The following is a 15,990-nucleotide window of genomic DNA, read 5'->3' as shown; positions in this document are numbered from 1 at the left end:
CCTATACACCATGTTCCAAATTATTATGCAAATGATATTTTTCTCATTTACCAAAATAATTGATGTAAATAACAGTCAGCGTAATTCTCATGTTATCAACTATTAAGAGTACAATTCAAATTTTATTGAACAAACCTCCTAATGATAACAGTATTTTTTTTAAGAATAAAAAACTTACAATGCACTGTTCCAAATTATTACGCACAGTAAGTTTCCAAACACTTTATAGGTTGTAAAGAATTGAAAATTGTCATTTGTTGTGTTTGCAGCATATTTACTGAAATCAAAAGCTATTTCAATCAAACGTTTAACACCAATTTAACTTTTTAAACATTTTAACAGGTCACGTTACATTTTAACATAGGAGCCCTTATTTGCAGCTTCACAAGTCTTGCATCCATTGAACTTGTGAGTTTTTGGACAGTTTCTGCTTGAATTTGTTTGCAAGATGTCCAGCGCCGGATTTCTAAATGACGCGCCCCGAGGCCGCCCCCATTCGGCGCCCCCTACCGCCCCCACCCGCAGTACGAGCGCGCATGCGCAAACCACCTCCTCCTCCCCTGCCGCCGCGCTGACGCGCATGCGCATGCGCCAAAGTTAAAACTCCCATACGGAGCAGTGGGGAGAGGTCCCCATTGCTCCGTATGGGAGCAAAATTTTAAAAATTTGCGTGCGGCGGGGCGGCATGCCGCCCCTATGTTTATGCCGCCCTAGGCCCGGGCCTTTGTGGCCTCGCCACAAATCCGGGCCTGAAGATGTCAGAATAGCCTCCCAGAGCTGCTGTTTGGATGTAAACTGCCTCCCACCCTCATAGATCTTTTGCTTGAGGATGCTCCAAAGGTTCTCAATAGGATTGAGGTGAGGGGAGGATGTCACACCATGACTTTCTCTCCTTTTATCCCCATAGCAGCCATTGATGCAGAGGTATTCTTTGCAGCATGAGATGGTGCATTGTCATGCATGAAGATTATTTTATTACAAAAGCATAGTTCTTCCTTCTGTACCAGGGAAGGAAGCGGTCAGTCAGAAACTCCACATTCTTTGCAGAGGTCATCTTTACACCTTCGGGGACCCTAAAGAGGTCCAACCAGCTCTCTTCCCATGATTCTGGCCCAAAACATGACTCCACCACCTCCTTGCTGACGACGCAACTTTGTTGGAAGACGGTGGCCTTCCACCAACCATCCACTACTCCATCCATCTGGACCATCCAGGGTTGCACTCATCAGTGAACAGGACTGTTTGAAAATTAGTCTCCATGTATTTCTCTGCCCAATGCAGCCGTTTCTGCTTGTGAGCATTGGTTAGTGGTGGCCGAATAGAAGGTTTATACACAGTTGCGGACTCTGGAGGACTCTATAGCTTGATGTCCGTGGGACTCAGATTGTAAGCTCTACGGGGCAGGGACCTTCTTCCTACTGTGTCTCATACCACATGGCACTTATATATATATATATATACATATATGTATTTATTTATTATATCACTCGTCCTCCCTGTGTGTAATTTTGTATTCTGTTAGACTGTACAGCGCTGCGTACCCTTGTCGCGCTTTATAAATAAAGTTATACATACATACATACTCCAGAGGCACCAGCAGCTTCAAATATCTGTTTGCTGCTATGTAATGGCATTTTAGCAGCTGCTCTCTTGATCCGATGCATGGATCTGGCAGAAATCTTCATCAATGTGCCTTTATCTGCACAAACACGTCTGTGCTCTGAATCAGCCACAAATCTCTTAATAGTGCGATGATCACGCTTAAAGTAAAAGTAACACCAAAATTTTTTAAGTAAAAAAGCTATTCTACCTTGCACCAATAACTGCCCTATCCTGCAAACCACTTGGTATTTTAAATGCTTTAATAGAAAATACCTGCTAAAACTTGGCTTCCTGTCAATTGAAGTACGGCGATACTGCGAAGGAAGGAGCAGCAACCACTATGCGACGATCGTTTGATCGAGCCTAGCCTTTTTTCTGTATAGGAAGGAGTCAGGCTAGGCTCGATCAATCGATTGTCGCATAGTGGATGCAGTTCCTTCCTTCGCCGTATTGCTGTACTTTAATTGACAGGAAGCCAAGTTTTAGCAGGTATTTTCTATTAAAGCATTTAAAATACAAAGGGCCCGATTCACTAAAGTCCGAAATAAGGAGTGCTATTTATAGCATGCGTTAAAAATCTTATCACTTCTTATTTTTCGCTCGATTCACTAAAAGGACACTTGTCATAATTAAGAAGCGATGTTCTTGGCGTTATTTATCTTGCGACAACATATTTTCAAGCAACGTGCTGCGTAATATGTTGTGCGCTGCGTAATATATTGCTTGAAAATATGTCATCACAAGATAAATAACGCCAAGAACATCGCTTCTTAATTATGACAAGTGTCCTTTTAGTGAATCGAGCGAAAAGTAAGAAGTGATAAGATTTTTAACGCATGCTATAAATAGCACTCCTTATTTCGGACTTTAGTGAATCGGGCCCTAAGTGGTTTGCAGGATAGGGCAGTTATTGGTTGGTTTTTACTTAAAAAATTTCCTTAAAGTTTTCGTGAAATATCTTTTTTCATACCTCGCCCAAGGCATTGAGACACAATGTCATCCATTATTTTAATTGAAAACCAAAAAATCTAATCTTTGTGACACTTAAATAGAATTTGCATAATAATTTGTACCAGTGCATTGTAAGTTATTCTTAAAAAAATACTGTTATCATTAGGAGGTTTGTTCAATAAAATTTGAATTGTACTCTTAATAGTTGATAACTTCAGAATTATGCTGACCATTATTTATGTCAAATATTTTGGTAAATGAGAAAAATATAATTTGCATAATAATTTGGAACAGGGTGTATATGAATGTTTAGAGTGACAATATTATGTTTAATATTCAAGTTAGTGTAGACAATGTGAACTTTGTGGATGTTTTGGTTGAGAAGACTGATTCTTCGAGCAGAACTATTTACTGTAAAAATGACTGCCCTTAATACTTGGTTGTATTTTTTAAATGAATCTATCCATTGACATGTGCCTCCATGTGTGCATGCATACGATCGTCACAGCATTCGTTTATACTCTTGGCTGTGTGCACTAATTAATCTGCCTTCTTTGCATGTTCATAACTTGATGCTATGTTTGGAAGCTAGACAGGATGCTCCATTGTTATGGCGTAGCTCTGTGGACCTGTTCCTATGCCTAAATCTAGTTTGACAACTCCTCTGCTTTATATTGATCCATCCAAACTCTTACCTCCTGCCTCCAGATTTTTGAAGTTCAATTCCACCTCACCTAACCACGGTCTGTTGCTAGAATAGTTTAAAATTTCTCCATCTCCTCTATATTTTTTCCCTTTTGTCATCATTGGGTGCAGCAGTATTAATTAAGTGGAGAGAAATAATTCCACTTTTCTGTTCTCCCTTCACCTAACCTTACATCAGGTTAGTATCACCAAAAAGTAAAAAAAAAAATCCATCCAATGCAATCCTGAAATCAGGATTGTTGAGGATAATGACAAATGTGGAATTAGATTAGATTAGTAAGAAATCAACCATTGCTGAATGAAACAAAGCTACCCTATGACATTGGGGTTATACAAGACAGTGATCCCCAACCTTTTTCATTTATGAGCCACACTGTAAAAAGATGTAAAAAGTATTGGTGAGTCAAGCAAGCATGAAAAAAATTTATTTTGGGATGACAAGTAAGGACTGTGATTGGCTATTTGGTAGCCCCATGTGGACTGCTAGTCTGCAGGCTCTCCTTGAAGTAAAACGGTGTCTGTTCTTCTAAAGCTTGCCTCCAAGCCAGAAATGTAAAAATAGGCACCTACTTTGAAGCCACTGGGAGCAACATTAAAGGGGGGTGGAGCAACATGTTGCTTACAAGCTGCTGCTTGGGGATCATTTTGAGGGGCAAACTTTGTGCCTATTATCACATAAAGGGTTAATGTGTGATATATTTGTAAATATGAACAATATTTGTAAATGTAGTTGCAGTCAAAAGCAGTGTTTATCCCTTTCTGATCTCTGACTGACTTAGAACTATATAACAAGAGCTTTTAATCATTTTGGCTTGCAACAGTTTCAGGTGTAAGAGCCAAGGGTGCAGAGAATGTAAAAAGCCAGATGCTGCTTTCAAAGGCAATTACATTAACAATTAACTTTAAAATCATTAAAAAATGTTTAATGAATGTATATTGTAAAGATGTTTAGAAATACATTTTCTTGTACTGTGCAAAAAGAGTTTTGTAGCTACTCCTTTAAACAGGAGGCATAGCACCGTATGACTTGTTAAACACATCCAAATCGATGAATTCTAGCATATTCAAATAATATCCTGTTATATAATAAGTTTTGCACACTTTGCCCAGTGTTTATAAACAAGCCTCAATGCTATACAGTTTGTATCAATAAACCATTGGAGAAAATGCAATCAGCAGCATGTTGTCTGTCTTTAGAACGCACCCTACAGGCATGGCATCTGCCGGTCTGTGCACCCATGGGGCTGATTTTGGCATGAAAAGCTGAAAGTATGCATTCGCTCACTAAATCCCCCCTGGGTGTCCAAAGATGTGGTGGAAGGCTGAGGAGGTGGAGAAACACAACGTGCAACACTAGCCTAAGAGGCAAATTTAACATGTTGTATTTTTGTGATCTCATGTTCTTGTTGAAAAAATTTTCAATCCAAGTCGGGTAGGGGAGATAAAATAACCTTTGGTTATTTATGTTAGATCACCACTTCTTGAAATGGCTTTTATGGCAACCCATACGTAAACAATGTTGCAGCACATTGCCCATAAGGTCAGAACAACATGATACCTTCCACAGGGAGAAATGAGCAGAGTAGTGATGCTAAAGTCAGCCCAAGTCCCATGTCAACCTCAGATTGGGTTAGGGTCAGGGTCAGCATGACGATACCAATCACTAGAGCAGAGGCCCAGAAACCTGGATGTCACATTTGTGTATAGTACATGGCTCGAGTAATGTCCTCTCCAGAAAATCAACCTCAAACATTTATTAGGCTTACATTGCAACTTTACTGTTTCATTCCTTTAGTTGAACATCTCTTAACTATTCCAAGCTTATTATAACCTTCCTGTGGATATGAACACAAAATGGAATGCTATACAGTCTTGGATTACAAATACTCCATCACCACCTGTAGTTCTGTTCATGCTATTGAGCTAAGCACTACCTGATTTGAATACTTATTCTACTAACTTAAAAGGAACAGTAACACCAAAAAATGAAAGTGTATAAAAGTAACTAAAATATAATGTGCTGCTGCCCTGCACTGGTAAAAGTTGTGTGTTTACTTCAGAAAGTCTACTATAATTTATATAAATAAGCTGCTATGTAGCCATGGAGGCAGCCATTCAAAGGAGAAAAGGCACAGGCACATAGCAGATAACAGATAAAACACTATTGTATTCTACAGAGCTTATCTGTTATCTGCTATGTAACCTGTGCCTTTTCTCCTTTTTTCCAGCTTGAATGGCTGCCCCCGTTGCTACACAGCAGCTTATTATATAAATTATAGTAGTGTTACTGTAGCAAACACACCAGATTTACCAGTGCAGGGCAACAGTGCATTATATTTTTATTACTTGAAAGCTCTCATTTTTTGGTGTTACTGTTCCTTTAAGGCAGTTTTATACACTTGACTTTTTCCAGTTTATTTAATTTGACACAATGCCCCCTGGCATGCACTGCTGTTTATTTTCACTAATTAGAACGTATCTGCTCTATGATAATGATATCTTACACAAGCCATACTGCTGATCAATGCTTAGATAATGCATGATTTAGTTAAACTTATGAACAGGTTTTCATCCATTTGTAACTTTGTTGTTAGGTAAGGGTCAGCCTAACTAAATGTTAGAACAAACTGTACAAGACTTGAACAAGTATCGGTATCAGTCTCTGAAAAGGACACTTACCAATTCAATATAAAGAACTAGAAAAAAATAAATAAATAATTAGCAGCTAGGGTTGTAGTTATTATTAACTTGTGGATCAGTGAAGCCGTTCAGTTTAGCCTGACTCGAGCCAGAGTGCAGAAAACCTCAAATGAAGAAACAAAACTCTACCATTAGCAGTCAGCAAGTAGGGTAGCTGTAAAATATACCAAGAAAGCTGTACTGTATATGATTAAGTAATGAGAAAAAAGTTTAACAGGTATCATACAGGACTGCCTGCTACTATTCGTACCTAAGTTTCCATATACAGATTCATAAATCATTAATTTATTATGCGTTGTTTATAGTTTAATTGATTTTCTATGTTCGTGTACAAAATAAGTCATCAACTCTCGAGTCCATAAAATGGTTTTGTACATGTTTGCCTGGTAATTACTCAATTACTGCTGTGGAATATTTTGTATTTTAACAGAGGGGAAAACATTTAGAGCACTTTTCGATAAACATTGCACTTAAGAGAATAAGTTATTAAATAAATATATGCATATGGATTTGAATCATAACAGTTTCCTAAACCCCCAAATGACTAACAAAGCAGTAAAGGCCTCCACAATTTTCCCCGCCGCTATATTTTGTGGCTTTACACGTAGCTCCTCCTGTTGGCACTGTACACTTCATAGCTGCCTGCTTTTTGCTTATAGGAAACCAGACACTTGTGTCCCTATACAAGTGGTACATGATAAAGGAGGATCTGCAGATAGAGTGGGCATAGAATGTGAAAATAAAAAGGGAAGGGAGGTTGGGGCATGCAATGCACAAAACTATGATTTAATGTGCATGCTTTTGCCCGGGGGTTAAGGGATGCATAGTAACCCTTGTCTAAAGGGGTGAATAATATACAATAATAAAATCTTATGAGAAATCTAGCAGCACTTTAAATGTGACATTTACAATGACCTTTCTGATTAAGTGGGATCATATTCTACCTTCTCTTGTTCTTTAAATCAGCATGCTTCCAAAATGCAACAGTTCATCAAAATCTTGACTTTTTATTTTCATATAAAAAAGCAGCTCCTGAAAACCACCATACATATATGTATATCCCTAACAATGCTTCTTGTCTTAAAAATAAAAAATGTACTAAGTCTATATACATCACATGTACCATACAAAATGTATCCAAAGTTTCTATTGCTACCAAGCTTTTCTAAAGTATAACTGGTTACATAAACTGCCTGTCCTTCTAGGGAGACAAAAACAAAACAAAACTATAACACAGAAAAGCAGTTACATATTCAATAACACATTTTGATGCATATTCTTTCATAAGCAGGTTGCCATATGTATGTGCCTTTAATAAAACACACATTAATAGAATTTTTCAAAATTAAATTCTCAATTTAAACAAACGAATATTTTTCAAACAACTCAGGCACATATATAATTAAATTTATTTTTTTTTCTTTTATACATAAAAAAAATAAAATCTTTTGGGAAAAGGCAGTGGGATTTTGAAGAGGGGAAAATGAGCTGAAAACTTTTTCTCCAGAACTTTTAAAAAGGATAATTGCAGTAAATTAAAAAAAAATATATATAAAATTCAATCATATGCTAAAAAGAAATTAAAACTTTGGGCATTGAGTGCGACTGTAAGCAGTTTTGAAAGTAAAAACACACACCATAATCCAAACAGGGGAATATTATGCCAACATAGTTATTTAAGAAGAACACTGTAGAAAAATATAGAAAGTATGTTCCTAGATGGTAATTTACACTATAGTTTATGCTATAACAGTGTTAAAACTTAAAATATAATGCATAACTGATCCGATACAATACTTTAATACGAGTGGATTCTTCCGATGTTCTGTGTAAATAAAATTACTTTTTTGATACACTGAACTCTTTTGCAAGGACTTTATATAATTTAAAAATATTCCTTTAAAGTACAGTAGTCAAAATATGGGAATGGACACACCAGGTAGCAATACATGTTATTTAAATAGATTTTTTGAACATAACTATTTTTTCAATCTAGTTGACAAATACAAAACACTTTTTATGTAAAGTGGTGCTAAGGCTCAACCATTTGTTGTCAATTAAAAAAAAAAAAAGTTTAAAAAATTTGCTAAAAAAAAAAACAAAACAAAAAAATAAATTCAACAGACAAAAAGCCGAGAGGAAGCAAGAACTACCTCAAAGTCAGAATAAGTTAAATTTCCCAATATACATATATGTACATATTATGAACACTATAAACATAATTTTCAACAACTTTAGTGGAAGCTACTCCAATCTATATGAATTAGATAAAATCAGCAGAACGGCAGCAAGAGTTTTCATGCTCCATTACAGAACATCTTTACCCATCCAATGATTGGGCATTTTATCTTCAATACATTCTTTTCAAGAAAGAGGTTCTAAGTAAAGCTTAAGAGTACATGAGGCATGTTGTGTCTTTGTAGCACCTTCTTTAATCAATATCACTGAAGTCACTAACGGATTCTCCTTGAACTCTACTTAAATGATTCAATGCTCGATCATAGGCAACCCTAACGGCCTTTCGAATGCTTGAATTACGTCCTTCCATCATTTTCAGCTTGTCAATTGTTTCATCGACACCTAAAGGAACCATTTTGGATTTCGGAAGCCACTGCCTGTAAGGTAAACAGCTTATGTTTTAGTTCCAATCTTTTTGACATACTAAGCCCATTACAATAAATTTCAAACAGGATACTAACAAAATATTTTCAAACTGGACATTTATAGGAAAGCCTTAAAAATCAATGTAGAGCAGCGTTTTTCAACCGCTGTAGTGTGCCGCGAGATGTTGCCTGGTGTGCCGTAGGCAGGGCCGCAATTTTTACTTTAAAAAAAAAATCCGGGCCCTGTCATTGGTTGCGCCCCCGTGTGTACGGGTGACGTCAGTACGCACGGGGCGCAACGTTATAAAAGGGCCTGTGTGCGGTCGCGTGTAGGCAGAAGTGCAGAGGCGGCGCGCGTGAGGGGAAGATGCTGCTGAAGCCACCGAAGAGTAAAATGCTGCTGGGCACCAATGTATTAGGGGGGCCACGGGGCACACTGACTTCTGGGGGCACTGCTGCTGGGCACCAATGTACTAGGGGGGCACTGCTGCTGGGCACCAGTGTACTAGGAGGGCACTGCTGCTGGGCACAGAGTTAAATTTTTTAACATTTTCTAATGGTGGTGTGCCTCGTGATTTTTTTCATGAAACAAGTGTGCCTTTGCCCAAAAAAGGTTGAAAAACACTGATGTAGAGCAACAGAGGATAAAGTGAAAATCATTATATGGCAGTGATAGGACTTTAACAGTAAAGGGGTGTTGTGGGCCAACTGTTGGCGCTGTGAGCCAATTACCTGCTTTGTGTGGGGACAAGTTTCATTATAACTATTGCAAAGATGTCACACAAAGAGGCCACTGGAGAGCTTAGGAATGCAGGCGGGCCATAAAAATATCTTTGACAGCAACATTCTGCCCAAAGGCCTGAAGTTGGTCTGCCCTAAGGTAAAGAATAATTGTGAAAACAAAGGGAATAGCTGAAGCTATGCTTCCTGAAATCATTACTGTTATGTTTTAGATGACTAAACACCAATTATATCAAACTATGTCCCTTTGTCACTTGCCCATTTCTGCTGTTGGCTGCTAATAAGAGGATTATAATATTGCAAAAGTGGTTTAATGAGTTAAAAAGGCATATTGTGGGCATAGTCTTGGAACATTGGTGCCTTACACAAAGCATATACAATTGTCAGTCAATTAAACATTTACCTAGCTCTAATTTCACTGAGGGGTGCAAAACTCTAAAAATCACATTTCAGATTCACTTGGGTCTGACTCTCACATAAACAATAAAGCTGTGCTAGGTAAATTGCATTATGAGCACTGCAATTTCGCTAGGTAAATTGCACTACAGCACTGAAATTCACAAAACTGTAAACAGAATTTTAAAAATAATGTAAAATTCAATTGCAGCATGCGCATACAAATTGCAATCAACCTAAAAATGTTTATAAGTTTACCAACTTACCAACTTCTTTTATTGTCAAAAAACAAAACCAAAAATAATTTTTCTTCAGCCCTGGTTTGCATCTGGTCTCCAGTTTTTAGTACATCCATGGGAGGTACGGGAATTGCAACACCGTTGTGGTGGCAACCAACTCGAGGCATCTTAGGGTCAATTATCTATAAAATGAATATTTGTAAATTCTTTAGTAATAATTTTAGAAAATAAAATCATTTCTAACAATGGTAAATAAATACATTTTTCGTACTTGCTTGAATTCAGAATGGGGATGGGTGGGTGTACAAACAAAGGCTAACCCTGTCCAATAAAGAGAAAAGCACCGCCTTTGTAACTTACCAAAGCTGGATAGGAAGGATATCCACTACATTTAGCCCAAACCACTTTTAAAGGTTCAAGAAATGCAGATGTACTTGCAGCAACCCACATATTCGTCTGACCAACTTCTATTAAAAAAAAAAAAAAAAAATTACAAATATACAGATTCATCTATCATACTTTTAACACTGACTCCTAAATTTCTAAACGGAAACAATACCATAAACATTGCAGATCTCTTTAAAAATTTTCACATAAAACAGCCCATATGCATTTTTTTCAAGTAAGGTGATCACTGTGGCGTACATTTGCTGTGCTTGGTTCACCCTGAGAGGTATCAGGGGGCATAGGGCCTTAAGCAACATGAAAATTACAGTTAGATTACAGCACAAACTCACTTGCATTGAACTCCTTGTATTTTTATTGCTGGCACAGGGGTATCTCTCTAACAGCAATAATAAGTAAAAAGTCTTCTACTTCTCAAGTGGTATGCCCTATAATCCATCCCTATTTTAACTTCCCAAATGGCAAGGGAAGCCCTTTAACTGTACACTAAATCATAATTCAAATGCACCTTGTATTGTGTACAAACCCAACTTCATATTTTACAGGGAGTATAATTTATATTTTATTTAATATACACAAGTGTCAGTGATTCCTGGCACACTAATGGCACCACTAAGCACCAATTATAATTGATATGGAGTAAAACAGCTGACAACAGCTATATGACCACAAAAAAACTAGTAGATTGTTAACACATACTTGCAAAACAGGCAAGTGCAGGCAAATATATGCAAAACAGGAAATAGTTTAAGTATAAAATAACATACCAGCTGCAATTCTTGCTGCTCTAGCGTAGTTTCCATTTTCTATACAAGATATTAATTCACTTCTGTCTTCTATTGTATGACGTCGTATAAGAGCTGGTTTACCTTTCCCACATTTTGGCAAGCCAAAGCTGATACATAAAAACAACAGAAGCATTAAGCAGGGTTAACAGATAAACAAAAAAACTTGGTACTGGTAATAGAAGGAGGTGAAGTCTATGTAGAAGAAAACTCATTTAATACTCTATATGTAAAAGATTCCCACATTTTACCTAGTCATTAAAGGGGACATATTGTGTGAAGAACAATATTGTGCCAATGAATTGTACTTATGTAAATATAAAAGGAATGCACTTTAAAAAATAGTGTTTTGGGCCGATTTATTGAAAACTTCTCCCAAAACCCTACTAAGTCCCACTCATCTGTTCCACTTCCTGCTGCCTCCTTTCCCTGGCTTGGCAGGGGGGCCGGCGGCACTTGGCACACTGTACTGAATAGAGAAAATTAGCAGCTAGGCTGAACTGATATTTGAACTGAAGCCTGTCTTGGCTTGTGCAGGGCTGTGATTGGCTACTCCCCTATTACTGTTCTTCTGGCATGGACCGCTAGGTCACACCCACCCCTCATTTGAATCTCTGACAGGGACATAAGAGGATCTATAGGGAACTCCAATAAAGGGGCCATTTTTTACAGACAGTACTAATTTTTAGACCTAAGTGAAACCAGCACCATATGTTACTCATATTTGCCTACAAGATTAGAGGGTTTTTTTGTTTATCCTATAGGTCTCCTTTATAAACAAAAATTCAGAAATAGGCCATCACCAATGTTAATAATTTGTACCTGGGATTGCACAAGATACTGTTGTTAGAGGAGATGCTTGACTCTGATGCACATCTTCTGCGAGGTTCCAGTTTTCTTCCTGGAGTTATATTGAATTCTTTTTCCTTTTCTCCTTCTCCATAACCATTTGAGAGACCTGCAACATAGAGGCATGTTTTTCAATAATAGATCTGAAAACATCAAATGCCAATGCATTTCTCACTATTGTTGCATAATATAAGCAATGTAGCAAAGTAATAAATTTAAAAATGTATAAATATGCACCACAAAATCTGCTCCACGTCATCAGCCATAATAGAACATTCATTACAGAAGCAGATGCAGTGTTCTACTGTATTAGAGCTAGTGAGGTGGGAGCAAAATGGCTTACAAAACATTGTACTCAGGTGCCCTCACTAAAATTTGCAGTGTAGTATCATTTGAATATACCTATCTGCTTGACACTGTGCATACAAAAGCATACTTCTTTAAAAGGATAAAAAAAAATGAGCTAATCACTTTTAGTGAGCACTGCTCTCGCTATCAATTTTACTCTATTCTATTTCACAGTTAATCATATCTGCTATTTAATCCTGTGCCTTTTCTCCTTTTCATTTAAAACACAAAATTTTGTGTTACTGTTCCTTTATGAAAATGACACATGGGGACATTTGTTGCTTGCATTAAAAGTTTGCTACCACAAACTCTCCCTGAAAATGCCCTGCCCTTTGCTAACATTGTAATTGTGTCAAGTAAATTACCTTAACTTTCGGCAATTCTGTTTAATAGCAGAATGTGAAAACAGGCATTTCCCTGAGATTAAGCCAAGTCACTGCATGTAATGCAATTTACATATGGTAGCAAATTTTAATGCATGCTACAAATGTACCCATGTGTCACTGCCCTAAAGGAGAGGGAAAGCCAAGCCATTGCATCCCCAGTGATTCTAGTTGCTTCCCTCCTACCTAGGCCAGTGCATCTCTTTAAAAATAAATAAAAAATAAAGAATTACCCTAACATTCAGTTATTGTACATATTGACAAAAATCATTTACACTATCTTTGATTTTATTATTTTTACCACTGAACAAAGAAATTGGTTTATGATTTGGATTAATGCTAATAGTAAGCCAGACAACAAGTGAGCCTGAGTTACATAACACGCTATAACACTTGCAGTTGCTAAGGGCACAAAACTAGTAATCCTGTGGGATATTTAGCCGCCCTAAGTATAGCTACATGTTTTTTTAATTGACTGTATTGATTTTAAATAAAGGTAATATTAAAAAAAAGAATTGCCTCTGCTAAAACACACACAATATATATATATTATATTATTACATGTAGAATGTGTATATATATATATATATATATATATATATATATATATATATATATATATATATATATATTTTTTTTTTTTTTTTTTTTTTTTAAATAAGATCATCAATTATTCCTAGGTCTACACTGAAGAGAAGCTCACAGCCAAGGCCTTATTTTGAGGCTAAAATGGAAGATGACAACAAAAAAATGTAAAAATGTAATATAGGTGTCACCTCATGGAAACAAGATATTTTATAAATTTAACAGATTACACTGTACTGTTTTGTACTGAGAGGGGGATAATTTCAGAAACAGTTACAAAATTTTGATTACAAAACAGAATTTGTTTAGGGAAAAAAATATACCATATCCAGGCTTTTTAACATGAGTTCATTTAGTTGGGTTTATGTAAAAATGGTATATATACTATATAAGCTTTTTTTTACCCAATATAGACTGCCTGTGCTTGCTGGTATAAATGCAGGCAAAAAAACCCCAGATAATCAGCTCTGTCCTGTTTCTGCACTGACAGACGCTGTTGTCCTCTGTATAATTGTAATTTCGTGCATAAACGCAAATACATGTATTTTCCTGCCAAAATGTAATCCATGTGCCTGCAAAGAGGGTTATGCAAACAGCCATGTGTGGCAGTAACCTAAGTCCCTCTGCTTTCCATAGCAAATCCATTTAAATTGCAGAATCCATCACTAACTATATAAATAGTGAAAAGCAAACTACTTGGAAATCATATGTATTATATATAAGAATTAAACGACCAGCACAAAGGGACAATTACCTTAATGCACTACATGAAGGTATAAATCCTTTTGTGCAGGTTTTTTTTTTTTTTTTGCTACATGACCTTGCACAAGGCCAGCTACAATGTGGTTTTAAAAGGCAAAGGTGCTATTTATTTGTATTTTATATATGTATTATATACTATATGTAAATATTAAATGCTTTGACTGCTGTTACTAGTCCTTTTTCAACATTAGTGTTGTTGCTTACCTACATGATGGTTTTTGCTTGTATTAAAGGCTCACTGACACTAACGAAGATTAGATTTTAGCCAAACCAATTCTGTATCAGTAAATGTAACTTGTAGCCAATCCGCTCATTATGTTAAAACATAACTTTTATTAAGTAACTTGAAATAACATTACAAAAACAAAAAAAAAATGAACATTTTACTTCTATACATCCCTACTATGAGTACAGCCCTTAATGCGACTGCCAATAGAGCACATAAAACACAACATATTTTAAGTAAAATTGTGATACTTTGGATGCTGCTTTAGCAACTGGTATCTACAGCATTATATTAACCATACTATTTTATAGTCTGCCTATAAAGCTATTTTTTGATTCAATTCAATTAGTTTTGTACAAGACATCTCCTGCAGTGTTTGGTAAGTGTCATGAATAACATTAACCTGTGATAGCACAGATGGGGTTAATTTTGTGCAAAAAACGCTTGTGATTTTTCTGCTTAAAATCAGCCCTGTATGTGCAATGACAGGCAGATGTTATTCCTGTCAGTTACAGTACACAAGGGACAATAGAAGGCTGTATCTGTCTTCTCTGTGTGGTGTGACATAGCCCCAAAAAAGCCTGATACTAATTGGGGCCCTGCATTATACTAATAGATTTGGGATTATTTTAAACTATTCTGGAACCAGGAGTCCAATTTATAAAGCAAATAAAATTGGTCAAAATGTGCAGGTTTTACAGCCTTTGCCTATTAATAAAACAATCTTCGAGGAAACCAATTCATTCCAATACAACTGACGTCATTTTTCGCAGCTGAGTTTATGAGCTCAGGCCTAGGAAACACCATTATTTCCTATGGCAGGAAAAGGACCTCTTCTGTAAAATGAGAGAACAAATCATTGATATTTTACTAGCCACTCATGATTTTGTTAGTGGTTAAAATGGTATCTATACAATGGATAATTCCCATTATGACACCACCTACTTAAGTCACACCAACCTTTTCAGAACATTTTTGAAGCTTTATAAATAGGCATTTCCAATGTTGATGGCTACTTGCAAAGCACATCAAAGTAGTAAGCATTACTACTTCTATGGTTTATATATAGGGAACTATGCTCCTACCAGTCATTAAAAATACATAAGAATTGGCCCTAAAGCTGTCAGTTCCATCACAGAAAATGGCACTGATGTAAGACCTAGGTTTAACAGAAACAAAAACAAACATGTAACAGAGGTCACAAGAGTGTTAAGAATATGCTTTATGCAGTGTTACCAGTAAGTATAAAGGTACTGTTATTGTTCCAGATAAAAAGGATATTTTCCCTAAGTGTACTGTGTGAGGTTTTTTTTTTGGGGGGGGGTGCTACCAGGTTTCAGGATAAATTCCATACCAGTGCAACAACATTAGGGCTGATTTAAGCTGTTGTTTCGAGCCCATCAGACCAAGTCACCAGTTTAACTGGGGGCAGAACATCATGGGCATGTTCTGACTGCCTCTAACATATATCTGAAAATTGCCAGACATCTGCTGGGCGAGGTCCGTATTGTCATGTTGATGTGGTTTTCTTCCAACAAGCCTTTATAAGTGTTGGCTTGGGGGCTGAATGATCACATCAGCCCAATTTGACCCAGAATGTAAGTGGCCAACTAAAGCAAAGATCTGTTTGTTTGGCAACAATTAAAGTACAGGTATAGGACCTGTTATCCAGAATGCTTGGGACCAAGGGTATTCCGGATAAGGGCTCTT

General features: G+C 36.7%; 1 protein-coding gene across 4 annotated transcripts in view; it reads right to left on the bottom strand.

Annotated features, from left to right (window-relative positions):
* Positions 1–6,945: 6,945 nt before the first annotated feature.
* The window catches only part of brd1 (bromodomain containing 1), a 30,612-nt gene continuing 21,567 nt past the window's right edge, over positions 6,946–15,990 (bottom strand). For 3 of the 4 annotated variants that reach the window (XM_031897998.1, XM_012959167.3, XM_012959168.3), the window contains 5 exons: positions 11,950–12,085; positions 11,110–11,237; positions 10,298–10,404; positions 9,965–10,119; positions 6,946–8,573 (listed from right to left, as the gene is read on the bottom strand). In XM_031897998.1, the coding sequence (XP_031753858.1) occupies positions 8,390–8,573; positions 9,965–10,119; positions 10,298–10,404; positions 11,110–11,237; positions 11,950–12,085 (710 nt within the window). In that variant the 3' untranslated portion in view covers positions 6,946–8,389. 4 annotated transcript variants of the gene reach the window in all.

The sequence above is a fragment of the Xenopus tropicalis genome, chromosome 3, assembly GCF_000004195.4.
Source record: "Xenopus tropicalis strain Nigerian chromosome 3, UCB_Xtro_10.0, whole genome shotgun sequence".
NCBI classification, from domain to species: domain Eukaryota; kingdom Metazoa; phylum Chordata; class Amphibia; order Anura; family Pipidae; genus Xenopus; species Xenopus tropicalis.
Note: the sequence above shows the minus strand (reverse complement) of the source record. Positions and strands in the feature narration are given on the sequence as shown.